The sequence below is a fragment of the Danio rerio genome, chromosome 6 (assembly GCF_052040795.2).
Source record: "Danio rerio strain M-AB ecotype USA chromosome 6, GRCz13ab, whole genome shotgun sequence".
In the NCBI taxonomy this organism is placed as follows: domain Eukaryota; kingdom Metazoa; phylum Chordata; class Actinopteri; order Cypriniformes; family Danionidae; genus Danio; species Danio rerio.
This window is the reverse complement of record NC_141026.1, coordinates 13,964,005-13,991,904: the sequence shown is the minus strand read 5'-3', so window position 1 is coordinate 13,991,904 and position 27,900 is coordinate 13,964,005. Positions and strand designations below refer to the sequence as shown.

At 34.6% G+C, this 27,900-nt stretch overlaps 3 protein-coding genes across 17 annotated transcripts in view; all 3 read right to left on the bottom strand.

Annotated features, from left to right (window-relative positions):
- Positions 1-27,900, bottom strand: part of stk24b (serine/threonine kinase 24b (STE20 homolog, yeast)) — an 835,587-nt gene that overhangs the window by 218,486 nt on the left and 589,201 nt on the right. The window lies entirely within an intron of this gene.
- On the bottom strand, positions 836-6,615 carry casp8l1 (caspase 8, apoptosis-related cysteine peptidase, like 1). Of its 3 annotated transcripts, XM_087254763.1 has the most exons (6): positions 6,487-6,615; positions 6,208-6,315; positions 5,976-6,093; positions 5,780-5,902; positions 3,724-4,228; positions 836-2,317 (listed from the first exon to the last, which is right to left on the bottom strand). In XM_087254763.1, the coding sequence occupies exons 2-6, from the start codon at positions 6,313-6,315 to the stop codon at positions 2,179-2,181; spliced, it is 993 nt and encodes a 330-aa protein (XP_087110889.1). In that variant the 5' UTR covers positions 6,487-6,615; the 3' UTR covers positions 836-2,178. The 3 variants fall into 3 exon arrangements, with proteins under 3 accessions (XP_087110889.1, XP_087110890.1, NP_001092089.1); XM_087254764.1 differs by lacking the exon at positions 5,780-5,902; NM_001098619.1 differs by lacking the exon at positions 6,487-6,615 and having other exon boundaries at positions 2,179-2,317.
- l3hypdh (trans-L-3-hydroxyproline dehydratase) lies at positions 6,487-21,099 on the bottom strand. 13 transcript variants are annotated; one of them, XR_015493287.1, is made up of 8 exons: positions 20,879-21,099; positions 17,081-17,569; positions 15,955-16,124; positions 12,622-12,744; positions 12,346-12,483; positions 11,667-12,207; positions 10,041-10,520; positions 8,791-9,593 (listed from the first exon to the last, which is right to left on the bottom strand). XR_015493287.1 is itself a non-coding variant. In XM_087256836.1 (8 exons), exons 3-7 carry the CDS (start codon positions 17,271-17,273, stop codon positions 12,082-12,084), a joined length of 750 nt encoding a protein of 249 aa, XP_087112962.1. In that variant the 5' UTR covers positions 17,274-17,284; positions 17,391-17,569; positions 20,879-21,099; the 3' UTR covers positions 8,791-9,369; positions 12,037-12,081. The 13 variants fall into 13 exon arrangements, 7 of the variants coding, with proteins under 7 accessions (XP_087112961.1, XP_087112962.1, XP_087112963.1 ...); XR_015493286.1 differs by having other exon boundaries at positions 8,791-9,577; XR_015493288.1 differs by having other exon boundaries at positions 10,054-10,520.

Here is a 27,900-nt window from a genome sequence, read left to right as displayed (position 1 = left end):
GGTTAAGAATGGTTGCAAAAAGCAGGTTAGACCAAAACAGAAGCCAAAAAATAAAAAAGTAAATAACAGGGTAAGAATGTGGTTAAATCTGAAAACGTGGTAAAAATCAGGCGAAGGCTGGCCGGTTGGGTTTAAAGTGGAAGTGGGTGGGCGGGTCAATCTGTGCTTTTGAAAAATACATTGATTGGGTTTAGGGAAGGAGGAGGGTGGGTCAGTCAGTCGACAGCGGCCTCTGGTGGATTTACGTGAGAACAGCAGGCGCGAATTCACTCACGAGAGAAATTTGAGATCTCAAAAAGCATACACAGCAGCAACATCGATGGATTTGCGAAAACAAACACAGCAAAAAATAAAAAAAACACCTGGGACGTATTTGGTGCTCTCCAGAAATGTATATAGGGGTATGTTTTCAGATTGAGTCTGGGTAGCAACCCACCTGTTGCTTAGTGATGAAGCTAAATGTATTAGTTCACGAAAGAAAAAGTTTTGACCAACTGAGGACTAATTTCAATTTTGGTATGTGGCCAACCGCTAACATACAAGAATAATTTTATTTACGTAAGTATTTTATTAAAGATTTTAATCACTTGTCATCAATATGGGTTTTTAGACGAGTTGTTAAAACATTTCTCTATAGCTGAGTTGCAGTTATTGTTGTATCCTAAACTCTTATCAGTGCAATAAGAATCATATTCTGATATCATAACATATAAGCTAATGTCTGTCCTCTTTGAAACACACTCCACATAAATACAACTTTAAATGTTGAAAAGCCAAGCAGTCCAACTACACATTCATTCCTCAAGCTCAAAAAAAGAGTAATTTGGATCCTGAGTAATTAAAATTTTTCACTTTTTAATGGTAGAACTGTTTACAATACAGCATTTTTGCAAATTTAAAACATTTAGCATGTATAAATATATTTAAAACAATTGAATACAAAACCAGTTGCATTATTTTAAGTACAATAAAATGCACTTAACAATGTTCAATTTAAAAAAAGAGAGATGTCCATTGATGCATATTGTTGATGGGGTGTGAAATAAAATCTTCACAAATCATGTTTTCACCTAAAAAGGCCAAAAATTGGGAGGATAATATCTATTCTACACAATTTAATTTGTCTAATGTATCTATTTACAATATCCTTATAGACAATGATTGCTTAGGATTAGCGATTCTTAATGCTAGTCCAAAATAAATACATTTACAAAATGCATTTAATCTTCGGCAATTAATCTTGCTAAATAATTTAAACTGTTATCTAAGAGCTGTCCTAGGCCACTGGTGATTTATCAGCTATTTATGGTCTCCTAAATGAGGTCAATCATTAACTTGTGGTTATAAAAAAAAAAAAAAATCAATATGACCCATAGGGACAAGGAACTACACCGTTTCTGTTTTAAACAGTAGAACAATCGGCACTATGAAATGCAGCTGATAATTAAAAACTCTCTGAATTTGTTCTTTTAAATTAAACAACTAAAAACAATATTTAGATATAAAATTCAATCCCATGGCAAAATGTGAAAATGCTAATATTGTAAAATATTACAAATTAATAAATCTTTGCACTGCAGTATTCATTTCTTACTTAACCCATACCCAAATAATGTACATCCAAAAACCATCTTTTTCCAATAGGTTATTCAATGTAATTCAAATATAATCTGCTTAATAGACTTAAGCATCCATTTGGTTGTTAAAGTGTAAAAAGAGATGAAAGACGGTTTAAACGCAGGCGCCTTCATTAGCCGCAGGATGGCGCAGAAACTCTATTTAAAATACTGGGGTAAAATATTTCCATATTTTAAAGACATACTGTGGAAAAATATAATTTGATGCAGTGCTTCTTGTTTGGTCTGATACACACTTTATATCATATCTTAGCCAGGTGATGAAGATCACTGTTTTTTAAAGAAATCAGATCTTAAACTTGGCAATCTTGTGTGGGATGACAATTAACCTGAAGCCCTCAGGCTGGCTGACTAAAATTAAAAGTCTGCGTGCATTTACCCCATTCCCTGAGAATAAAACCATTGGCCTTGGTTCCTAGTACCATGCATTAATTTAAAAAAATTGTTTAACATATCTACATTATTTAAACATGCAAATGTAACAAATTAATCTCTGTGCTTGTCTTTTAGAAGTGATGGCATATTGTCATCCTGCAGCCGATTAGGAGACTCCATTCATGGGCAGGACCAGTGCTTTGGTCAGAGTGTAGCGAACCTCAGGCATCTGCTTGTAACCCTGTAGAATTTTGGAGCCCACTACTCCATTTACCGCGGTTAAAATTGAGAGTATGTCCTTTTTCCTACAAAACAAGAAAAAAAAGTTATAAGTAGGCAAGTATATAGGAGAGTTTAGGGTCTCACCACCCTCAATACCATGACTGAGATGACAATCTTGAGACCCCCAACTGCTCTATGTGAGCACCACATCAAAAATGGCTTCCCACTAGTTTTTGTACAGTTAAAGTCTAAATTATTCACCTTCCTTTGATTTTTTTTTCTTTTTTTAAATACTTCCCGAATTATGTTCAACAAAGCAAAGACTTTTTCCACAGTATTTCCTTTTTTATATATTTTTCTACTATAGAAGAATGTTTTATTTCAGCTAGAATAAAAGCGTTAAAAAATACCATTATTAATATTGAACATTAATATTACATATCAATATTATTAGCCTTCTTAAGCAATATTTTTTATTGTCTTCAGAACAAACCATTGCTGCATATTGACTTGCCTAATTACCCTAACTTGCCTTATTAACCTAGTTAGGCCTTTAAACTACACTTTAAACTGAATACTAGTGTCTTGAAAAAATATCTAGTAAAGTATGTACTGTTATCATGGCAAAGATAAAATAAATCAGTTATAAGACATTAGTTATTAAAACTATTATCCGTTAATCAGAAATTGGGGGAAAAATACAGTGGGGCTAATACTTCAGGATGGCTAATAATCTTGACTAACTATAATATAATATAATATAACATAATATAATATAATATAATATAATATAATATAATATAATATAATATAATATAATATATATTTCCCAGGGATGGGTTGTGGCTGGAAGGGCATCCGCTGCATAAAAACGTGCTGGATAAGTTGGCGATTCATTCTGCTGTGGTGCCCCGGATTAATAAAGGGACTAAGCCGAAAATGAATGAATGAATAATATAATTTAATATATTTTTATAAATGTAAAACATATTATGGTGTTTTGAGAGAACAAACCATATTCTGTTGCCATGATGCTTTGCACTTTTGAACACTGAAAACTGATGCTAAAATGCTGCTCTTAACAACACTTTTGGTTTGTTGGTCCTTTAACTTTATTTTTAAGTCTTCTGTACTTTGATGGGCCAGATGATCCAATCTCTTGTGACTGGTCTAGCACTTATGATCCATGTTGGAAACCAGAGCCCCATTATGATAACTCAATTTCAGCTACACTACTTGCGAACAGTAATATGAACAGTAAGGATTGCATCAGTTTAACCATATCAATAAATCAGAGACCTTATTTGCTGGAAATGCATGCAAAGCTGATTTTACATCTCACTGTGCAGAAAATTATTTATCTGAGCTCCAAAATACCCAAAAGAGCAAAATAACATTAGGTTATTACTGTTAAAAATACAAATAAGTTCTTAAATTGTCACTAACATTTTCTAAAATAATAAATAAGTAAATTATAACCACAACTCACTGTGCACAGCCCCTTTCCAGCTGCTTGCAGAGCTCCTGAATAAAGATGGACCCATTTTTAATGTGGCGGAAGGATTTACAATGCTCCACCGTTGCAATAGCAAAGAGGAAATCTGCATCCATAGGGATACTGTAATTCCCTGCAGCATGAGCATCCTCCTCATATGCTTCCTCTTCTGTGGTGTTCTCCCGCTCATGTGCCATCCACAAACCTTGCTGTCTCATATTGCCCTGACAGGCCTGAATGAAGAAAAGTTTGGGTTTACTGGCTAGAGAACGGCATTCAGCAAACGGCTGTGAGAGTTCACGAATGGGAACTTGTTTTCCGTCTGTTCCCAGAACAGTGCCTTTCTCTCCATGGGTGAGGATGCAGCAGACAAAAGCATTCATCTGAGAGTGATCCTTCTCTGCAAATTCTTTTATCACATTTCGCATGACTGAGGCTTGCAAATCGTCCCGCACTTCAACTTTGAAATACATTTTCTCAAAGACTTTGGTGAGATCGTCTAAGAGACAAAGTAAAATAGAGTTACGTCTTTACCATAAAGCCATTAGCAGCTATGGTTTTTTAGAGCATTTAAATGACAATGACTTAGTATAGTTTATTATGTTTTCATACCTTAAATAAAAGGGTGAAGTATCCATTTATAAACACACACTAAAAACTGTAATTTTAGCAAATAACCTTTCTAAATGATATTGTTGCTTGAAATTATGAAGACACCTTATTATTACGAAATAAAATAATACAAAATCACAAATAAACATTTCATTCAAGCCCATACAAATTAGTAGCAAATTCAGAAAACCGGTAGTACTTTAATGTGGTTATACTTGTTAAACACTCACAGGCCACTTTATTAGGTACAACTGTTCGTTAATGCAAATCTCTACTCAGCCAATCACATGGCAGCAACTCAATGCATTTAGGCATGTAGACATGGTCAAGACAATCAGCTGCTGTTCAAACTGAGTAACAGAATGGGGAAGAAAAGTGATTTAAGTGACTTTGAACGTGGCATGGTTGTTGGTGCCAGACGAGCTGGTCTGAGTATTTTAGAAACTGCTGTGATCTACTGGGATTTTCATGCACAACCATCTTTAGGACTTGCAGAGAATGGTCAGAAAAAGAGAAAATATCCAGTGAGCGGCAGTTCTGTGGGCACAAATGTCTTGTTGATGCCAGAGGTCAGAGGAGAATGGCCAGACTGGTTTAAGCTGAAAGGCAACAGTAACTCAAATAACTACTCGCTACAACCGAGGTATGTAGAAGAGCATCTCTGAACGCACAACACAGCCAACCTTGAGGCGGATGGCCTACAGCAGCAGAAGACCACACCGGGTGCCACTCCTATTAGATAATAACAGGAAACTGAGGCTACAATTCACACAGGCTTACCAAAACTGGACAATATAAGATTGGAAAAATGTTGCCTGGTCTGATGAGTCTCAGTTTCTGCTGCAGAATTTGGATGGTAGGGTCAGGATTTGGCATTAACAACATGAAAGCATATATCCATCCAGTATCAATGGTTTAGGCTGGTGGTGGTGGTTTAATGGTGTGGGGGATGTTTTCTTGGCACACTTTGAGCTTGTTAGTACCAATTGAACATCGTGTCAACAGCACAGCCTACCTGAGTATTGTTGCTGACCATTTCCATCACCTTATGACCACAGTGTGCCCATCTTCTGATGGCTACTTCCAGGAGGATAATGCACCATGTCATAAAACAAATGATCTCAGACTGGTTTCTTGAACATGACAATGAGTTTACTGTACTCAAATGGCCTCCACAGTCACCAAAGCTCAATCGAATAGAGCACCTTTGGGAAGCTAGATTCACATCATGGATGTCTGCAGCAACTGTGTAATGCTGTCATTTCAATATGGACCAAAATCTCTATGGAATATTTCCAGTACGTTGTTAAATCTATGCCATGAAGGACTAAAACAGTTCTGAATGCAAAAGTGGGTCTAACACGGTACTAGTAAGGTGTACCTAATAAAGTGGCCGGTGAGTGTATACATATATTTTCCTACAAAATGCACTCAATACCTTTATCTCTATCAGTCCCTCTCCGGTCTGCAAGTGATGCACTTTCAAATTTATAATTGTTGATGATCAAACAATATCCAAGAGGTCGATTTGACATGGAATAGCACTCTTTCTGCTCTGTCACTGAGAAAATAAGCAGAGTTTAGGAGAAGGGCCAAGCCCTAGCTAGTAGTAATCGATTATTTAAAGCCCTTACCTGCACGCTTCCTTTTAGGATAATGGTCAGAAATATTGCAGGTGGATTGAAGAGGCTCCCGCTGTCTTTTAGGTGAATTATTATTTTGGACACCTTTATGTAGGTTTTCCTTATCTTCCTTCATGACATAAATATAAAAAAATACTATAAATATCGAAATATTATGGCCAGGAAATATAATGATATTAAACAGCATGTACCTCAAATAACTTCCACCGAATGGAAAACTCACCTGTGATGTATTTTTCCTCTTCGGTTCATCTGTTTTGATTTTCTCTTGCTCATTTGGGGAAGCTCGATTTATTTGATTACTGTTGTTAGGATTACTAGTTTTATCCATCTGACAGTAATAAAATCATAAAATGTAAACAGACTTTAAAGAGGAAAGATATCCTGTGTTTTTATACACTTTAAATACCAAGTGTTGATGCACTCTTAAGCACAATAGCGTGGAGAAGTAAGGCTTTTCTACATAAAAGTAAAACATGAACATGTAAAAGCAGACACTCACCTCGGTCAGTCGAAAAAAAGCTTAACTGGCTCAGTGCAGGAGACTGTCGAAGATAATATGTCGATTTAAGCGATTGCCGATTTGACGGAGTGAAAGTGGACTGAGACACGCAGAGGGTGAGCGAGAGAGAGAGAGAAAAAAAACAAAATGAACAAAAGCCCGCGAATTTTAGACTCCGCCCCTAGGAAAAAAGATTAAATGGCTGCAGGTCTACTGGAGAATGTCAAAGTGAAACAAAATCTTTAAAAGACTTTCATTTCATTCAATACATTAAGCACTGGCATCTCATTTCTGTCAACCATCATGTGCAATATTTGTTAATATTATTATTCATGTGTACAACCTGCAACAATAAGCAGCTTATTCAGTTTTACTACTTTCTCACTGTTTTTTAGTTTTTGTAGGGGAAAAAAGAGGATTCAACCAGATTGACGTACAAATTTCACTAATGGATTTAGTTTTTATAGACTACAAGTCTTAATATGCATATGAGGGAAATCTATCAAATGACACGAGAGAATTTGAATCGAATATTAGACCACCAGCATAATTATACCTCTGTTGGAATACAGGTGGTATAAAACTAATAGTGATCGAATTAACCATGAATATTTTTCAAAAATATAGCTTAAGTAAAAACGTAGCACTTCAATCTCGACTATGCACACTGAGAGAAACCGAAAGTTAAACTAAACTGAAAATATATAGTGCAGTATTTTAAATGTCCAATAGGTGGCGGGTTAAAACCACAAGTGTCACCTTGGAATGATAAGGTGCCATCTGCGTTTTGAATGATTTTGAGATATTGAGCTTGAAATATTTTGCATTCCATATAGCAAACAGTATATGTGTAACATTTATTTTAAATAAAAAGTTATGAAACTTAAAAAAACTTATTAAAAAACATCCCATAATGTAAATTAGGTGTCATTTAATAAGAATGTCAAAACCTCAATTTTGACAAAAATGTCCAATAGAACCTTATAATTCTAAGGTGAAAAGGTATCTACAGTATATGCACCTGCACAACAATCATATGAAATAATAAAAAATATATCAAATTAAAATATAAAATCAAAAATATATATTTTGGTGGGCTGAATCTCAGTTGTGGGCCAAATGGAGGAGGAGGGGGGTTTAAATAGCAGATTGAGACCCTGGCCTATGCAAATGGCAATAAGCAAAAAATTCTTATCCCTCTTATTTCAATTAGCATGTTGAAACCTTCAGTAATCCTTCATAACATTTGAGCCCTTTATAGTTATAATTAACATTTTGTGTAACCACATTCATGATTATGAGGGTTGTGAATCAAATAGTGAGTTAGACTGTTAACCCAAAGGTTGCTGGTTTAATTCCTGGTCTAGGCAGGAATTGAAGATGGAGGGGAATGAATGAGCTGCACTCTCTCCATCTTCAAAACTCAGCTCAGGTGCCCTTGATCAAAGCATCTAACCCCTAACTGCACCCCGGGTGCTGGAAGCAATGCACTCCCCACTGCTCCAGGTCTGTTCACAGTGTGTGTTTGCTCTAATGCAGGGGCGTCAAACTCAATTCCTGGAGGGCCGAAGCCCTGCACAGTTTAGTTCCAACCCTGCTCCAACACACCTACCTGTAGGTTTCAAACAAGCCTGAAAGACTCAATTAGTTTGATCAGGTGTGTTTAATTAGGGTTGGAACTAAACTGTGCAGAGCTGCGGCGCTTTTGGAACTGAGTTTGACACCTGTGCTCTAAGGTATCACTAAATATGTGGGTGTGCTTTTGCATAGGTTAAAAGCAAAGGACCAATTTCGAGTATAAGATGTGTTGAGGCCCACCCTTCAACTGTCACAGAGAGGGGGACCACTGTCTAATCTTCTGACATAATGCCCAGGATTGCTGGCTAGACCACTGGGTAAAATCATACTTGATAAGGCTCACTCCACATTCCTTACAGGGTTGAAGTCACAATTATTTGCTCTCCATAAATTATGTTTAACAGAGCATTTTTCACAGCATTTATTGTTTCATTTTGGCTAGAATAAAATCGTTTTTTAATAATAATAAAAAAAATGTTTTAGGTCTATATTATTTCATTTTTTAAAAATAGAATTTATTTGTATTCATTTAGTTAATTCTCAACTTTGTTATGAGGCTTGGCATGCCTATATCCACTATGAAATCCGTTTATATTTAGTGTTTTACCTCCACAATGTTGATTTTCAGTGGCAAGAAAATGTATTTTGTTAGTGATTGTCGCTGTTAGTGATTTTTTGTGTTATGTTTTTTTAGAAATCAAAGGTAATTGATTGAACACTACAACATATGAAATATTGTTTTATTGACATGGTGGAAACAGAATAACTGGCACAGTCCCAATTCTTCATTTCCAAGATGCAACATCCAGTAAAATTACAAGAAAAGTACATTTATAATTGTTATACAGATTTAATTGTAAAACTTGTCATTCTGTCACAATACATAGCTTACTTAAATGTGAAATAAGAAAAGAGCAGCCAGATGATGCCTTGATGACATGCTAGGAAAACTGTTAGATATCAGTAAAACAGAGAAGAAAGCACGAAAGAGAAAGGAAAGACCTATTTAGCCAATCAAAAATTACTTATGCACAACGGGTGTAGTCAGTTGGGGTTTCTGTGTGGAGTTTGCATGTTCTCCCCGTGTTCACGTGGGTTTCCTCCGGGTGCTCTGGTTTCCCCCACAAGTCAAAAAACATGTGGTATGGGTGAATTGACTAAGCTAAATTGTCCGTAGTGTATGTATGTGAATGAGTGTGTATGGATGTTTCCCAGTGATAGGTTGCAGCTGGAAGGGCATCCGCTGTGTATGCTGGATAAGTTGGCGGTTCATTCCGCTGTGGCCACCCTGGATTAATAAAGGGACTAGGCCGAAAAAAAAATGAATGAATGAATGAATGAATGAAAAACTGGTGTAAATTGGTGAAATTTTGTACAAATATTCCAAAAAAGACTGTAAAAAAAGAGCAACCAACAAAACAGAATCAACAACCCAAATTGATATCACCAAGTCATCTAATTTGCCAACTTTGTTAGCCATTTTGCCTTAGCCCACATAAGTCAAAGCAAGTTCCTGGAGGGCCGGAGCTCTGCAGAGTTTGGTTCCAACCCTAATTAAACACACCTGATCAAACTAATTGAGGGGTTAAAGCTGCGGCCACACTTGACTTTTCTTCCCATAGATTTCCATTCATACACACGCGAATGAGTCAGACAGGTTTCGCAGTTCGCTGAGGTGTAAAGTTCAAGCTCGGTGAACTCTGACCTGAGAAATCACATCAATTGACTGCGTGAGACCAATTGTGTGACCTCTCTGTACAGAAATTTAAAACATGGAGCAATCGCTCGCTTTTTTTAATGTCTAATAATCTTGTTAAATCCCGCCCCTTTTCGAAGCGCCGTACGCCAGAATTTCGCACACACAAACTCTAGTGTGACCGCAGCTTTAGGCTTGTTTGATACCTACAAGGTGTGTTGAAGCAGGGCTGGAACTAAACTCTGCAGGGCTCCGGCCCTCCAGGAATTGACTTAGACACTCCTGCCTTAGGCTGTGTTTATACTTGCAGTTCAGTTCTCTAAACTGGTTTATATGGTATGGTAAGCTTTACTTTGACATTAATGAAATGACTGAAACACAAATTAACATTGTCTAAAATTGCATATTATCAGTTATAACTTAAATAATTAAACAATATGTTAGACTATAACATTAAATGCTATTCTCTAATTGGCCCTAAAAGTCCCTGTGCAATCAAAAATGTACGTTTTTTGGGAGGTTTATTATGAAAATGTTTGGTTTGTAGGTTGTACAGCTGTAAAATGTTACAAATTGATAACAAAAAAAGGCTTAATAGCCATGGATATTAACTTAGACTTGTGTGTATGTGTTTATTTTTGATAAAAAAATGATAGTCAGCTAAATCTTGCACGACTAGAGGTTAAGTAAATAAGCAGGAAATGTCTCGGTGAACCATCCATTTAAATAATGCAGCACGTTTCAAGTCACTTCAGTAGGACTGTGAAGTAGCCGGGCTTCTTCCCTTTATCTCTGGCGACCGCACTGGTTCACACACACCCACAGACGCTCACAGACACGCACATACATACGCACATACATATGTCTACTCACCTCTCCTTTTCCTCTCAGTATGCTGCTAGTGACAAAGGGCCCTGTCATCTCGCACGCATCCAGTCATCCATTCCATATCTCCATTTTCCCGCAGGTTAACATTAAGCATACATTTACACACACCTTTGTGTTCGTGTCTTTGTGTTTTTGTTTCGTCATTTGTCTGGGAAAGTTGGTCTTCAGTGTTGTGCAGGCCAAACCGAGCGAGCGAATGGCGCCGGCTTATGACGTCACCGGCCGCGCCATGGCAGCACCAATCACAGGAGCGCCAACCGTACCAATTGTTTGTGTTTGTAGGGTACAGCCAGCGTTGTAGAGGAGCGATATATGTCTTTAAACCTCTGATTGTTGGTTGTTTTATGTATGTATGTATGTCAGATATTATTAGTAGCTGTGTGCTTTTTATATTTAGAGATGCCACATATAAATGTTTAATGGTGTGATGTAGAAGTTTACCTGACTTTACCTGTTTATGGTATGCTCCAAAAAGGGGGCGGAGTCTAGCCTTTAAAAGGAGACGGCAGACTAAGAAACGGGGTCAGTTCACCTGGCTAGCGAGCGTGTTGTGGCAGAACCGTAAGCAATCCCCTTTATCAATCTTTTGTCTGTGTGACATAGATTTCTCTCATATATATTGTAGATATATTGTTTTGTGTTGTATATATCGTATTTTGTTTTTTTGTTTTATTGAGTTGTTACTTTGTTTTGTACATACCTTTTTGGGAAATAGGTCACTGTACATTTATCTGGACTGGACTGTTTTGCGTTATCCTTGTAAATAAACCATCTTTTTTACACTTCTGGGATAAGGCCATCTCTTTATTTTTTTTATTTTTTTATTTTTTTGCTGGTGTTGGGCATCCCACACCTGGTAGTGAACCCATTCCGGGTCCACTACACAATTACTCACGGCGGCACGGGAACCATTCTGACACGCACCACTCTGTAGTGAGCACTATCACCGCTCGAAGCTCACAGGGTGCCACAGCAGGTGGCAGTAGTGAGTTTGTGGGTCACGGGCCGTCGCAAGGACCTTTAATTTATTCCCCTTTATTTGAGCAGAATATTTAATTAAATGTTTCAGACATTAAAAAAAGTGATCGGATGTCGGCGACAATGGCCTTGTGGATAGTGCGAGCTCGATTCCCGGCTCTAGGTCCTTTGCCGACCCTTCCCCTATCTCTGTTCCCCATACTTTCCTGTCTCTGTATAACTATCCTACCACAATAAAGGTGAAAACCCCTAAAAAAATACATTAAAAATTGATCCATACATAAAATTAGAGTATTATATTATTTACTAGTCTTGTCAACACGTAACAGTCACTGCAGACTATTTACCTAATATCTGAAAGTGTTTGTACATCAGAAGGTTCATTATTTGTGTCTTGCTATATACCATACCTGCGACCAGAAGAAATGCATGTTGTAAACCGCAAATCCACTGATTCAGCGCAGAAGGAATCCTCCACTCAGAGGGTCGTCGCTCTCCTGGGTGAAAGTGGCCACACCGCTGTAGTGGGCATGACCTTTGACCTCCACTACCACAGCCTTGAAATCTCCACACGTGGTCTCCTTCAACAACAGATGATTCAGTTAAAGAATCAAGCACAGAATCTACAATATCCAGGACTACACTCTTAAATAAAATACATGTAAATGACTTATTTACAGCAATTAAAAGTGCAATCTGAGTTTCTATGCTACAGGTACCTCTATTGCTGTTCCTGTAAACACTGATCCTGTAGCTCCGCTCTGGAAGCTTCTGGTCTGGTTCAGTCTGATCAGGCCTTTATGGTACTGAAGAGCTACACGAGCAGTGACCCCTGAACCTGTAGGGCTTCTGTCCACCTGACAAGACATTTAACAAACCTCTGACCACAGACTGAAGAGCAACAGACCAGTCCTGATCAATCAACTGATATTAAACATCAAGTGTCATGTATATGCATTCATAAAAATATGTCAGCAAGACACAAATAGTTTTACCTGTGCATCAGCAAACACACACACATTGGCTGTGGGCTCTTCGGAAAAGGCATCTTTGCCGTCTGTAAGGATTGTACCATAGAGGAAGGCCAGATCTTCACTGACTGGATGATACAGTTTCACCTAATATCATTACAATGATAAGTTTAGTCAATTGTGCTATTTGCTATGTAAATTACAGGCAAATAAAACCCAGCATGGTATGTGATATTATCTACTATAATATTGTAATTGTCTTAACTATGTGCAAGATGACAAAAACATTGAGAGTCCAAAAGCCTTTACTGCTTGATGAAGCCTATTAGAATGAAGTTATAATAACCCAATAATTCAAGTACTGAAACAATTTTTATATATATTTTCATTAATTTATTTTCTTTTCGGCTTAGTCCCTTTATTAATCAGGGGTCGCCACAGCAGAATGAACCACCAACTTATCCAGCATATGTTTTACACAGCGGATGCCCTTCCAGCTGCAACCCATCACTGGGAAACACCCATACACTCTCATTCACACACATGCACTACGGCAAATTTAGCTTAGCCAATTCACCTACACCGCATGTCTTTGTACTGTGGGTGAATCCGGAGCAACCAGAGTAAACCCACGCGAACACGGGGAGAACATACAAACTCCAGACAGACATGTGAACTGACCCAGCCGAGACTCGAACCAGTGACTTTCTTGTTGTGAGACGATATTGCTACCCACTGAGCCAGTGCGCCGCCTTTTTATACATTTATAAGATGAAAAAAGAAAGTTCTGTTTTTAATGAGCCACTGATGTCACTTTGTTTTGTTTTGACAATGTATTTGGTTCCTTTTTTGGATTTGAATGTCTTAAGCCTGGTTTATACTCGACACGTCCGCTTGTTCGCTTAAGTGCGCGCAGCGAATGTGGCGTCATCGCAGAGTTTGCGGATGTTTGCTTTGGGTGCACGCAACATGATTTCGGCTGTCGGTGCGCACAGCATTTTTTGAGACTTGAGCAAACAGTGCACGTGGCGCCGAGTTTGATTTGAGTTGAATATGAAACACTTTGAAAAGATTTTGTCTGAAACAGTACGACTGTACAGCCATCTTTATGATCCGAGATCAGAGAGATAACCAGATGATCGATAATTATTGGCTAGAAATTGGAACAGCCGTGGGAAAGGAGGAAAGTTTTTGTTAAAAGGTTTGAAAAATGAGCTTTAAAAAAACAAAACAGGCCATGGCAAAAGTGAGCCAGGTACACAATTATAGAAATTAGTTATTTCCACCAAACATAGGTTTTACACCGATGTATATATACAATTGTGAATTTAAAACAATTTAATAGTTACAAAACTATAATTAAGGAACAGATTAATTGTTTGATAACTGGAAAAAAATATAATATACTGATGCCCTGTTTCTCAAAGCTTTATTGGTGTTAATAGTCAGGCATGTTGGACCATTATTGCCTTTTCAGCATAAATAGAGGGCAGAAACTAGCCAGACAGTAATGTGTGAATTATGGACTGGGCTAAATCTAAAAAAAAACATCTGTATTTTTAAGTAAATGTGCTCTTTTATTTTGCTTTTATTCTTGTCATAATAAAAAATATATATTTGTAGAGCAGCCCATGTTCTGTTGTCATTAATATTTTAATAAACTTTAATAGGTAAAACTGTCTGAGATATGAACAAAAGCAAGTGATGCATCAAAGTTTGATTAGAAAAAATCTTGAATTGTTATAAAAATCCTTATAATCATTAAAATAATTAATAAAAACAATTAAAAAATAATTAGCTTACAAATACTGAATGATATTAATGATATGACGTAGTTCCGGAAACTTTCTACTTCGCTGTTTATTCGTCTGATTTTACGGCCAGCTTCTTTTGACTGCCCCCTGTCATTTTAAAGAATATCACAACGGCGAACGTGGCGTATATAAAAGCCTCGTCCGTTTCGCGAGGTGTAAGATGCGGCACCAGGCGAAAGTATAAATCCAGCTTTAGAACTATTGCCGTCTATGGAAGATGAAAGAACTCTCTGGTTTCATCTACAGTATCTTCATTTTTATTCCAAAGATGAACAAAGGCCTCGGGGACTGGAACAACATGAGGGCAAGTAATTAAAAAAGAAGTTTCAATTTTGGGTGAACTAACCCTTTAACCCATTAACTGTCGCTCCCATTTTTGAACAAAGACATGAAAATAATTGCAATCTTTAACACTTTTGTGCTTGCATTTAACCCTGGTCTCATTTTAAAGAAGACCGATTTCAAATTGTGGCTCATGTTAAAAAAAGTTAAATAAAACAAAATTTATGTTTATGAAAAGAATAAAACAATAAATGTATATTTTAATATATTACATACAAAAACATTTATTTACAAAACAGATTTTAGCCTAAAATTGGCAGAAAATTAGAAATTTGAAAAATTATATTCCAAATTTGAAGTTAAAAGAAGTCAAAAAGGTTACAGTCAGATTTTGTTAAGGCACAATACCAAACATGACCACCAAATGACATTCAGTGACAGTAAATGTGTTTTAATCTATTACTCTTCTTACATAACAAACAACTGTGGTGAAATATGTATTCAGATGTCTTAGGCCATTCCAACGCTATATAACTTGTCATGACTAGATTAGGATTTAATTGCAAAAAAGATCTAAAAAAAATCCTATCCCGGTGGCAGGACGGTATCAGCTAAAGGCTGGTTTATATTTCTGAGTTGATTGATCGGCGTGACGCACGACTCATGCCTTTTATACTTCTGCATGCTGTTTGTGTTGCTCTGAAATAACATTTCTGGCAGTAGGTTGTGTTTCTCTGTGTTGAGTTTCTTTGCAGGTGTTTTGTTTTTTCTGAATGCTACTTTAATGTACAATTAGCTAATACTCACTTATTTAGAGGCGGGAACTGGTGGACATGCAACAAATATAATCATAAAGTAAACACAAAACAAAAATTTCAATAAGGGGCTCCTTCACAAGACTGTTTGTTAAACTGCTCTCCGTGCCAACCACACTTGTCAACACGACCAAGCCGACCAATCACAGAGCTTGTAGTGCAGTTACATTTTAGAGGTGTGCACCTTGACGCAGAAGTATAAATCAGCCTTAAGAGTTATCAAAGCAGCAAGAGTCACACTTGACTTTTCTTTTACTTCTTTTACTTCTTTTTCTTTTACTTTTTAGTTTTATTAAATTTTACACATTCAATTTAAATGTTCATTTTAAGTGCAAAAGTAGCATAAAAAGTTTTTTAATTTAATGTTTATACTTTATTTTAGCTTCATTTCAAGTAACAAAAATATTTCAAAATATTCCTCCCCATAACAACACTGGGTCAGTTACCTGAGATTTGACAGCCTCGCTCACAGCAGTGGCTGCATCCACCAAATCTCTAGTTTTGGACTTGTTGACATCCAATCCAAACTTCTCAGCACTCACAAAAGCATAAAGAGCTCCACCATAACTGATGTCCACAGTGACGGTCCCGTATCCCTCTACAGAGACACTCACATCTACAAAAACAAAGGATGAATAATGACCAAACAGCTCCTTAAAATACTACTTAAATGTATTAAAATGTTATATCATATTAAATTATATTACATACAGTTGAAGTCTGAATTATTAGCCCCCCTGTATATTTACCCCCAATTTCTGTTTAACAGAAAGAAGTGGAGTTATATGGAGAATAACAGCAAATTAAAGTGTGTGTATGTGTGTCTTTCAGTGTGAGAGTGACCTTTGCGCTCTTAGCTTGGTGTATCTGAGCAAAATCAAAATATGCACATCAGCTCTCAGAACTACATGGAGTAAACAAAAACAAAGACTGTATTTATGCACCAGCTGCCTTTTGATGTGTAGAAGTATGGACGGCCTTTGTGTGAAATGCTTGTGTTTTACTGATGCTAAGGCCAGTTTAAAAGCCTAAAATCTTTTAGTGATACACTTTTCCATTAAACACAATGACATAAAAATGTTATAATTATGACAACATAATAATAGCATAATAAAAGATAAAATTATCTCTAAACATAATAGTTTTAATAACTAATTTCTTATGACTGATTAATTTTATTATCCATGATGATAATACATAATATTTTACTAGATATTTTTCAAGATACTACTATTCACCTTAAAGTGACATTTAACTAGGCTTAACTAGGGTAACTAGTCAAGTCAGGGTAATTAAGACTTTCTCTAGAAGAAAAGATATGAGAAATACTGTGAACATTTCTTTGCTTCATTAAATATCACTTGGGAAATGAGGGCTAATAATTTTGATTTGAACTGTACATTACATTTCTTTTAAAATGCAATATAAAACCAAGATTGCTATGAAATGCAAATAATATAATACAGTACAATATAATATAACACATTCTTCTGAAGTGCCACCACTAAAACAACCAAATTTGGTGTTTATTTTTCTCTGATAACATTGTCATGATTAAACAACGCTGCTCACCTGTAGTGAAAGCGAATGCGGGCACACTGTGAAACCTGACAGCTCCGGTTTTCCCATCAGCATATTGCGTAAAGGCCTTCACCAAGCCACAGGGGCAGTGTATGTTTATCTGCGTCTCTGGTGAAGATGGCTCTTTAACCAGACCATAATCCACAGCGAAGCGTCCGAGCGCAATGACAGCGTGGCCACACATGGTGCTGTAACCTTCATTATGCAGAAACAAAACGCCCAGATCAGCTTCTGCTAACTCACTTTTGACCAGGAGGGCTCCATACATATCATTGTGTCCACGAGGCTCCAACATCAAGACCTTGCGAAGATGATCCAGATGCTCTCTCACATAACGGCGTTTGGCAAGGATGGTGTCGCCCTGTACCTCTGGAAAGCCACTCAGGATGATGCGCAGCGGTTCTCCACCCGTGTGCATGTCCACTACTGACAGCACTGAGCCGCAGTGAGGGGGCAGCTTGGGGAACGCCATTCAGCACACTAGAGAGACAAAAAAATAATAATAATCTGTAAGAGAATTGACGGTAAACTACTGTAAATATGAGACAAAAGTTGGGTACATTAGGTTTAGTGATCTCTCAATGTCAGAGTGTTACTGACAGATATATTTTAGCATCACTAATTGTTGTAGATTATTAACCGGGTAACATTTGTGGACATTTTTTTATTTTATAGTACTTTTAGTTATCTGGGCTTTAAGATGGCAAAAATATGAAAAATAAAATCTATAATTTTTCCATATAAATTGTACTTAGTACATTTTTTGTAATACTAGTAACTATAATAAATAATTATCTATTATTTTAGGTTTTTATATTATATTATTTATACTATATAATAATTAAAATCTATATAATGGATTGCATAAGTTAAATAAGTTTATTATAAGGTAAAATGTATAAACAAAATAAATGCTTTGAATTTAAAAAAGTAAAGGAATATCTCACTCAAAGATTATAATTCTGTCATCATCAATTACTAATAATTTTCATTTTTGGATGAACTATGCTTTTAAACTCAATGAGAATGATCTGCTTGACAATTAACTGTCATGACATTCAGTGACAGTAACTGCGTTTTAATCTATTACTCTTCCTACGTAACAAAAAGCTGTGGTAAAATGTGTATTCAGTTGTCTTAGACCTTTTTAACAATATATAGTTCGTCATAATTAGATTAGGATTTAAAACTCCAGTATGTAAGTTTGACACCCAGTGGTTGACCTAGGTATTGCACTCCTGATTCAAAACACATTTTACTCCATCCCTCCTCTGAAGACTCCAAGCAAGCGCAGGTTGCCAGATTGACGACACCAACAGGCCAGCCAACATGCCTGACTGTCGAACCTAAAGGCTGATTTAAACCATTTTCTAACTAAAGTAATTGGACACAACAGAATAAATATTTTCATATTAAAAGGAGTTTTTGTCCTGACCAACATCTGAAATTTCTATTTTAGAAACGGCTTCTATTTATTGCAGCTGAACAGCGGAAAACTATGACAATGATCAGCTCAGGTACACCTCATGTGCTTTATTCAGTGTGAAATGCTAATAATGTGAGTTTGAACGCCATTTTACATGACATTTATTTCCATACTACTGAAAGCAGCAGCAGATAGTTCACCTCAGTTCTTGAAAATAAGATAAACCGTTTAAAATTAAACTTTAAAACTGTGACTCAGTGCAAGCCAACAAATATCAGATTAGCATGTAGTAATGTAAAAGAGGTTTATCATGTATTAATTAATTAGATTGTAAAACTTACTTGTGATGTAAATTTCTTTTGTGGTGTGTGGTGCAAATAGCCAAATTGCTTATCACTGCAAATCTCCTAACGTAGCCTATTGTTAGGACACAGGGTTACAATGTAACCTGCTTACATTTGTAATATTTATATATTATTTGCTAATTAATAACCACCTCATGTGGAACTGTGAATCTGCCTCTCATTTCAGAGGCTGTTACTGCTTACCGGAGGTCACATTTCCGTCATGGACGAGTGATACAGAATTAAACAAATACTCTGTTTTCCCACCAAGACAACCCTGAATTAAAATAATTGGCTAAATTGGCAGTGGGCGGGTTAAAAGACCAAAACGAAAACAGACGTTCCGGCAAGTAACTCGCATTTTCAAAGCAAAATATCTGACTTTAACATTGTTTTTCAGATAAACAAGATGGTTCACTTATCATGTTTCTTAAATATCTGCAAACATATTAAGGCATTTTATGCTTTATAGGAGTCAAAAACGTACATACAGCACCATTAGTTGGAAAAATGTGATGCACACAATTTATTATTTATGACAGGCCTAACAATATATTTTTTAAATGTTGCCTATTTATAGTTATGAAAGCCCGTTCCCACCTCTAAATAAAACAATTTTTCAAGTTATTGTGACTTTATCTCAGAATTCTCTCTAAAACTCAGATTTGTGAGTTTGTATCACAAGATAAAGAGTCACAATAACCTTTTTAATTGTTTTATTCAGCGGCAGAAATGGGCTTCCATACATACGATCACATGGCCACATTTGAAACAAACAGTAATCAAGACGGACACATTTCACTTCATTTTGAGATTATCTAATTGTTTAGAAATTTATATTTGTCTTTGTCTGTTACCAAATAAACTGCTATTAGGCTGGGTAATAAATAAATCTTCTCAAATGAATATTGGTGCTTTAAAGGTGTTTAACTAAAAAAAAAAAGACAATTTCAGTCTATTTAAATAAAAGATTGACTGTTTTAAAGTAAAATTGAGCTGAGATTGCAAAGATATTTTTAAATCTAATCTAATCTAAATGTTTTCTTGGCTAACTTGACAACAAAAGTTGATTAATTTGGTGCTTTGAATCTGCACAAACATTTCAGTTTTTGGAGTTATGAATGTGTGTATATGGTGTGACCAATGAATAAAAGGATAGTTCACCCAAAAAGAAAAAAATAAAGAAAATTCTGTCATAATTTACTCACACGTTACTTGTTTTAGGCCTTATTAGTTCCTTTCTTTTGTTAAACACAAGATATTTTGAAGAAAGCTGCAAACCTGCAGGCGACGTGGTGGCGCAGTAAGTAGTGCTGTCGCCTCACAGCAACAAGGTCGCTAGTTTGAACCTCGGCTGGGTCAGTTGGCATTTCTGTGTGGAGTTTGCAAGTTCTCCTCGTGTTGGCGTGGGTTTCCTCCAGGTGCTCCGGTTTCCCCCACAGTCCCAAAACATGTGTATAGGTGAAGTAGGTAAGCTAATTTGTCCATAGTGTATGTGTGTGAATGAGTGTGTATGGATGTTTCCCAGTAATGGCTTGCAGCTGGAAGGGCATCCGCTGCGTAGAACATATGCTGGATAAGTTGGCGGTTCATTCCGCTGTGGTGACCCCAAATTAAAAAAGGGATTTAGCCGAAAAGGAAATGAATAAATGAATGAATGGAAACCTGCAACCACTGACCATTAGTTGTTTTTCCTATTAATGGTTACAAGTTTTTTAGCTTACTTTAAAATATCTTCTTTAGTGTTCAACAGAAGAAACTCAAAATTTTGGAACCACTTAAAGATGAGGAAATAGTGAGTTCATTTTGATTTTCTGGTGAACTATCCCTTTAATTTTAGGCTACTTTCTTCTTTTTTAAATAATATTTCATACATTTTGGAACCATAAAAAGCTCATTTCCTTAATCCTAAAGGCTAATACAACATATTCACTGCATCACACATTTACTGTGACAGAATTAATCCCAGAGTGAGTTTTATTAAAATCATTTAAAATACGGATAAAGCAAAAGGCTTACCGTCCCAGCTGAACACAGCAGACAAATGACAAATGAGTTCAGTAAAGCAGTCAACGCAAGTGAAACCTTTTGTTAACAATTAAACTGTTATTAAATCTGTGTTCATTACAAAACGACTTATGGTAACGTTAATGACCGCAGCGTTAAAATGTAAACTCTTTTCCAGTCTGCTCTCTCTTATTTTTAGGATTTAGCCCAAAATCCTGTTGGAAAGTTGTGGTGGGTGAATCGCTCATTACCGCCTCTATTTGGCCTGGATGAGAATGACACTCGTTACATTTAGACCATAGCGCCTTTCTCCCTTTCACTCAGTGATACCAGTAAATATAAAAAAGTACTACAAGATTTGCTATATATACTATAGTGTTGTTTCATGTGGGAGTAGAGCCCAAAATATCAAAACACTAGTATTTTCACCAGCTAAAATTATTTAAAGACAGTTGTTTCTATATTGTAGTGTGTCAAAAGGAAATATCAGTTCACATTTCACTTATTAATTGTAATAATGCAGTGTGATTTTTGTTTGTAAAATGAGTTTGACAGCAGCTGATCCTCCACACAGAGATCAGATAAATCAGGAGAACTGAAGAACATCTTCAAGACACTTTAAGAAACCTGCATGCAAAGCTTCACTACTGGAAACTGGACAGTTGATTTGTGTAAAATGCTGTAACAGTGAGGTTGCTTTCAAAAATACATAAATGCATTTTATTTATCTTTTTTAAACTAAATTAAATCAACATTTGGTTGGCATTATCAATCTTTTTTCTTTCATATTATTAGTTGTGTCTATCTTCCACAAAATAATGACGCATCACTTAACCAAACTGAAAACACAAAGTTTCTGTTTAAAAGGTTTACATTTAATAACTGACACATTGATTGATGTATTATATTATCATATTATATAATGTATTATATAATTGTTATTACTATCATTATTATAATTATTATTATACAGCTTGTTACTTGTATATTGTAGTCATTTAATTATATTATTACTCACTACACATATTTTTGTTATTGTGTATATTCTGCTTTCATTCTGCCGTCTATCCTATGTTTTCTTTTGTTGTAATTCCATTATTATTATAATATTTACTTTACTTTTAATTTACTATATTGTCTGCACAGAGATTCTGAGCCAAAATTCATATTTGACACTGGCATAACATACAATACAGCATACATAAACCTACTTAAATACAAATTACTTATTACTCCACCTTACATATTATTCCATTATATATATATATATATATATATATATATATATATATATATATATATATATATATATATATATATATATATATATATATATATATATATATATATACAGTTGAAGTCAGAATTATTAGCCCCCCTGTTTGTTTTTTTCCACAATTTCTGTTTAGCGGCAAGAAGTTTTTTTTCAACACATTTCTAAACATAATACTAGTTTTAATAACTAATTTCTAATCACTGATTTATTTGTTATATTTGTCATGATGACAGTAAATAATATTTGACAAGATGTTTTTTCAAGACACTTCTATACAGCTTATAGTGACATTTAAAGTCTTAACTAGGTTAATTAGGTTAACTAGGCAGGTAATTAGGTTATTATTGGATAATGATGGTTTGTTCTGTAGACAGTCAAAAAAAATTGTGTAAAGGGGATAACAATTTTGTCCTTAAAATAGTTCATAAAAAATTAAAAACTTTTATCTTAGCCGAAATAAAACAAATAAGACTTTCTCTAGAATAAAAAATATTAGCAGACTTACTGTGAAAATTCCCTTGCTCTGTTAAACATGATTTGGGAAATATTGAAAAAATAAAAAGAATATATATATAGTTGAAGTCTATTTTAAATTTTTAGCCCCCCTGAATTATTAGCAACCCTGTTTTTTCCCCCCCCCAATTTCTGTTCTGTTCTGGTAAGACTGTTTCAGCACATTTCTAAGCATAATAGTTTTAATAACTCATTTCTAATAACTGATTTATTTTATCTTTTTCATAATGACAGTAAATAATATTTTACTAGTTATTTTTCAAAAGACTTTTATACAGCTTAAAGTGACATTTAAAGGCTTAACTAGGTTAATTAGGTTAACCAGGCAGGTAAGGGTAATTAGTCAAGTTATTGTATAACGATGGTTTGTTCTGTAGATTATCCAAAAAAAATTAGCTTAAAGGGGCTAATAATAAAAAAATATTATCAGACATACTGTATATATATATATATATATATATATATATATATATATATATATATATATATATATATATATATATATATAGCACACCCAAGTCTGCAAATCAGTCAATGCCAATGGAATAAATTACCTATTGTGCGTTCGTTTTAGCCCATAGAGTACACAATGGTGTATTAGCATTATTATACATCGAATTATTGCTATAATTATACATAGCACACACATACTATTTCACATTCTATTTGTTATTTTTAATTAATCTTTTCAGATATAATGTATTGTTTTATTCTAAATTATTGTGTAGAGTTTGTACTATTATAATAATGTGTGATTTATTACTATTTATAAACTGTTTTTGTTAACTGTTATAAAACTGTAAGAAAAAAGATGACTCCTTCACTATTTTTGATAGAGGAGATACATTTATTTATAATAAGCCTCTCTTTATACTATAAAATATACATTACAAGTTTGAGCTACTTCTAGATAACTGGAGTTTTTTCTCACCATAAAATTATAATCAGTTAATAAATATAATATATAATATCTATTTTATAATGATTTAGCCTATATTTATATATAGGCTTTATTTAGCCTTTGAGACACAACGTTGTGACTGCATTACTGTCTGTGGCTTAAACTAAAATATATTTTATTTTTTAGAGATTACATACAGGTTATAAACAGATTAATTTAATATATGCCTGAAAAATAAGACGTGTGCATGCAAAATAGAATATAGACATTCAAAAGTTATTAAAACTGAGAATTTTTATTATTTATATACTCAACAAATAACAGTGTTACAGGCACTCAATTCTTTAACATTATTATTATTATTATTATTATTATTATTATTATTATTATTATTATATATTTATTATTATTATTATTATTATTATTATTATTATTATTATTATTATTATTATTATTATTATATTCTACAGTGCTTCACAGAAATCGCACATTGCATCTACTTTGAAAATCATGCAGTCTGAACTCGGCATAAGGTGATTGAATATGGCGGCGCCACCGCGTTGCTGTGGTTACCTAAACAGTTGCGTTCTAAAAAAGAATGTGTTCGAAATACGTTCGATGACGTTGAGAGTCTAGTGTGAGCTGCATTTAGTGTCTGACCATGGCTGACATTAGCGGTATGTACTCTTTCTAAAAGTGTAATTTTAGGTTATTAAATATGGTTGTTTCGACGTGCTTCGGCTGAAAGACGCTAAAGATTTGAGTATTTCTCTCTGTCATATGGTTTGAGATTATTTTATTACTTTTCCACGTCTTTTTTTCGGTTAGACTGTAGATTGTACTGAATCTTAGTTGGAATTGGAGATTGCTCTGTCAACTTGTCAACTTTAGGACTTTGAATATATATAATTATATATTTTTTTCTAGTTTGTGTCTGCTATCTTGTTTAGTAGCCTATTTATAATCGTAGAACGCCATTTGTTATGTTTGTATGCTTCAGTTGTATATTGCTGTCTAATTTAACATTTGCAGATTGTCATTTGTTAAATCATCAGATAAATTGATCTGTTATAATGTATTTGTATGCTGTTAGCTTTAACACACATTCCATATTTGCGTTGTATTATTCATTTGTAGTTTATGCTCTCAGCCTGTTCACCATTTGCAGATTTTTAGTTCTTTGTTTTATTGACAGTTTTACTAATTATTGTAACACACTTATCTATTCTAATTTTATAGATTGTCATCTAGTAAAGTATTCATTTATAGCTGTGAAATACTATTCGTTAGGGTTACAACAGAACCAGACTGGAGGCAACGGTAGATAAAACGTCCAAAGAATGGTATTCAGATTAGTAAATGACTTGATATTTTTCTGTTGTATTTTACAGATCGTAAAGGACCACATGGAGAAAAAGGGAATCACACACCTCAGCAAAGACTGGAAGTTGATGGTCAGGAATGGACGGGTGCATCGATGGACGTCCTTCCAGGATGAAAGGGATGTTTGGTATAGATAAGTGGTTCTCAAACTTTTTCATCTCAGAAAGAATTTGTCTTTCCAAGTACCGCAAATGATTAGCATTAAAATATAGTTGCATGTTAAGCCTAATTAATTAGCTACAGCTCTGCACAGTTTAAAAACAAGGCAGATTTATTCATGAAAAAATGTCAGCCACTTTCAACATTCTAAATAGTTTGAACATTAACTCTGTACTGCGCTAACATTTAAATAAAAATGCGTTTAAAAGTTATTTAAAATTGGTACTGTTCATAAAAAGTAAAAATAAAATAAAATGCTGTACTTAAAGGTAAAGTTTTAGCATATAGTAGCCTATATTCATCAAAACCTGGAAAGTAGCTTGGACCTCATAAATTTATATGTCATTATATTCCTATCATATAGAAACCATTTTTGATACAATTTGAAATATATGTTGCTTGTACATATGACATATTTGTTTGGAGGAGACCGGGGATACCAAGTATTACTTCTATTTTATTTTTCTATATACAGTGCTCAGCACATATGAGTACAGCCCTCACAAATTTATCTTTTAACTTCATAATTTTAGTAGGAAGCTATACAATATTATATGTGTGCATTTATATTAGATTATTCAGTACTGAAGCCAAATCTGTAGCTTATCTAACAAAATAACTTACAATAACGGTCAAAAAACTAGTACAGACAAATTTATATGTTATAGAAAAATATAAAAAAACAATTTAAAAAAGAGAAAAAATCAAGAGAAGCAAAATATAGAAAGAATTTGTTGAAATTTTGTCGGTTGAAATTTGTTTTTGCAATATTTAGCTTGAATTTAATTGTATTATCTTTTATTTTCTAAATATGTTTGCTGACTAAAACATGATTTTAATAAATATATCCGTTTAATAAATCTGTTTTATTTAAATGCACTAAACATTGCCTATATATACTGAGAAAGGGATAAAAATATTCATTTTCGATATGGGTTTACTCAGTTATGCTAAGCACTTTATCTTTTATTTATTGACTTGCAAGTGTCTGCTATTAAATAGATTATTTTTGCAGCAAAAACAGAATATGTGAACATTTTTTAGTTTCAAAAGGGAAGTGAAATGTTACAATCCACCCCACAGTCTGGGTTAGTTGAAAGTAGGCCCACACGAAATCTGCAGATTTTCGCAGATTTTTTATCTATCATTGAGTCTATTTTTTACTTGTGTAAATGTGTTTAAATGTATATTTATATTTATTCAGTTTTTAAATATAGCTTTGAATTAATTTCAGTAGTATTATTGGCCAATATGAAAATGTTTATTTGATTTATTTACAATACAATTTGTAAAGTAATATTTTCTGTATTTTAGTAGATATATTATATATGAGACTTGCTGGGTTTACCAAATAAGTGGATCTAATTAGATTTGCATTGTAAACATTAAATAAAAGTTAAGATATTATTTTTATTTCATATATTAAGTTTTTAGTTATGATACTCAAAATCATTCCACATAAATCTACACATTTTTTTTTCAAAATTCCCAGCCAAAAATGGATTTGAAAGCTTTTTATTCAACAATGAGCTTTCAGTATAATTTGAGTGTGCGTCTCTGTGTTACAAAGCTGAATAAGATGTGCAAATGTGCACTGGCTTCAACAATTGATCACTATTTGTGTGTGCAGGCTTTATGAGACTGAACTGAACTTAAACTACTTCTGTCTCTTTTAAGAGCTGTAGGAATACTGAAATTAAATGATATAAATACAGTTTTAAATCTGCTTGGGGTTGGTGGTAACATTTTACTGATGTTACTAGCAAGAGTTTTGTTTTTACAACTGACCCAGCTAGGCATGGGATGATGGTTTTCAAGGTATATCGTGGTTTGGAAAAGTCAAGGTTTTCTGCTATACCGTCCCTATGGTATATGTAAGATTTTTTGTATATGTAAAGTTTGTTTTTACTTTTTAGGACAACAGTACGGTGGCCGAGAGAGCTTAACAGGCTGCAATTTAAGAAAACACATGCAAATTCAAAAAACACTGAAGAAACATGTGGCATTTTGTCGCAACTTAAACAACTAAAGAAACGTGATGCATTTCGTCACAATACAGGCTTCGTCCGAAACCGCCTACTACTCAGTAGTTATTGCCTTTGAATTTAAACATACTACTCGACCGTTAGAAAATTATGTTCTATACAGTATGAATGTGAGCAATATGAATGGAGCACAGACCTACTACATCCAACATTTTTTCATGATCACGAGACCTACCCAACGTTTCATCGATTCACTGCCATACATGAATTCTCTCGCGTGGCTTCATGGGATAGCATAGCGTTTATCTGATGCGCTCTTCAGAATCTCACAGGAAGTAGTAGGTCATCTGGATACTTTTCGCATACTGACATACTACTCGGCTCACATACTGTTTTTAGCGTACTATGTAGTATGGAAGAATGCAGTTTCGGATGCAGCCACAAACAACTGAAGAAACGAGCTGCATTTATTAATTGTGCTGCATAATATTAAAACAACGTTTCACATTTAATCATCAGTTATTTAGGCTAATAATTTACAAAAGACAATAAAATTGTGTAACTAGGATATTAAAATAAACAAAAAACCCTTTAAAGGACCATAAACAACTTCACAGTCACGGCATAATAACACATCCATATTTCAGCATGGTCTGTCATGTTTTTGGGTCTCCTTGAAACATTTTTGTTGTGTTACGTGGATATTTGCAGGTGTTGTGACAAAATGCAGAGCGTTTCTTCAGTTGTTTGCGATGTGAGAATTGGCAACACGTGCTGTCAAACTGATGAATTCATTTAAATCCGAGGTTACAAACTA

What these genes read in the sequence shown, in the direction of transcription:
- casp8l1 (XM_087254763.1), bottom strand. Translation starts at nt 6,315, where the DNA reads ATGGATAAAACTAGTAATCCTAACAACAGTAATCAAATAAATCGAGCT. An exon ending in AGGGACTGATAGAGATAAAG is followed by an intron (nt 4,229 to 5,779) that starts GTATTGAGTGCA and finishes TTTGTCTCTTAG; the next exon opens with ACGATCTCACCAAAGTCTTT. An exon ending in CTGGAAAGGGGCTGTGCACA is followed by an intron (nt 2,318 to 3,723) that starts GTGAGTTGTGGT and finishes CTTGTTTTGTAG; the next exon opens with GAAAAAGGACATACTCTCAA.
- l3hypdh (XM_087256835.1), bottom strand. Translation starts at nt 17,561, where the DNA reads ATGGCGTTCCCCAAGCTGCCCCCTCACTGCGGCTCAGTGCTGTCAGTA. An exon ending in CGCATTCGCTTTCACTACAG is followed by an intron (nt 16,125 to 17,080) that starts GTGAGCAGCGTT and finishes TTGTTTTTGTAG; the next exon opens with ATGTGAGTGTCTCTGTAGAG. An exon ending in TTACAGGAACAGCAATAGAG is followed by an intron (nt 12,208 to 12,345) that starts GTACCTGTAGCA and finishes CTGTTGTTGAAG; the next exon opens with GAGACCACGTGTGGAGATTT.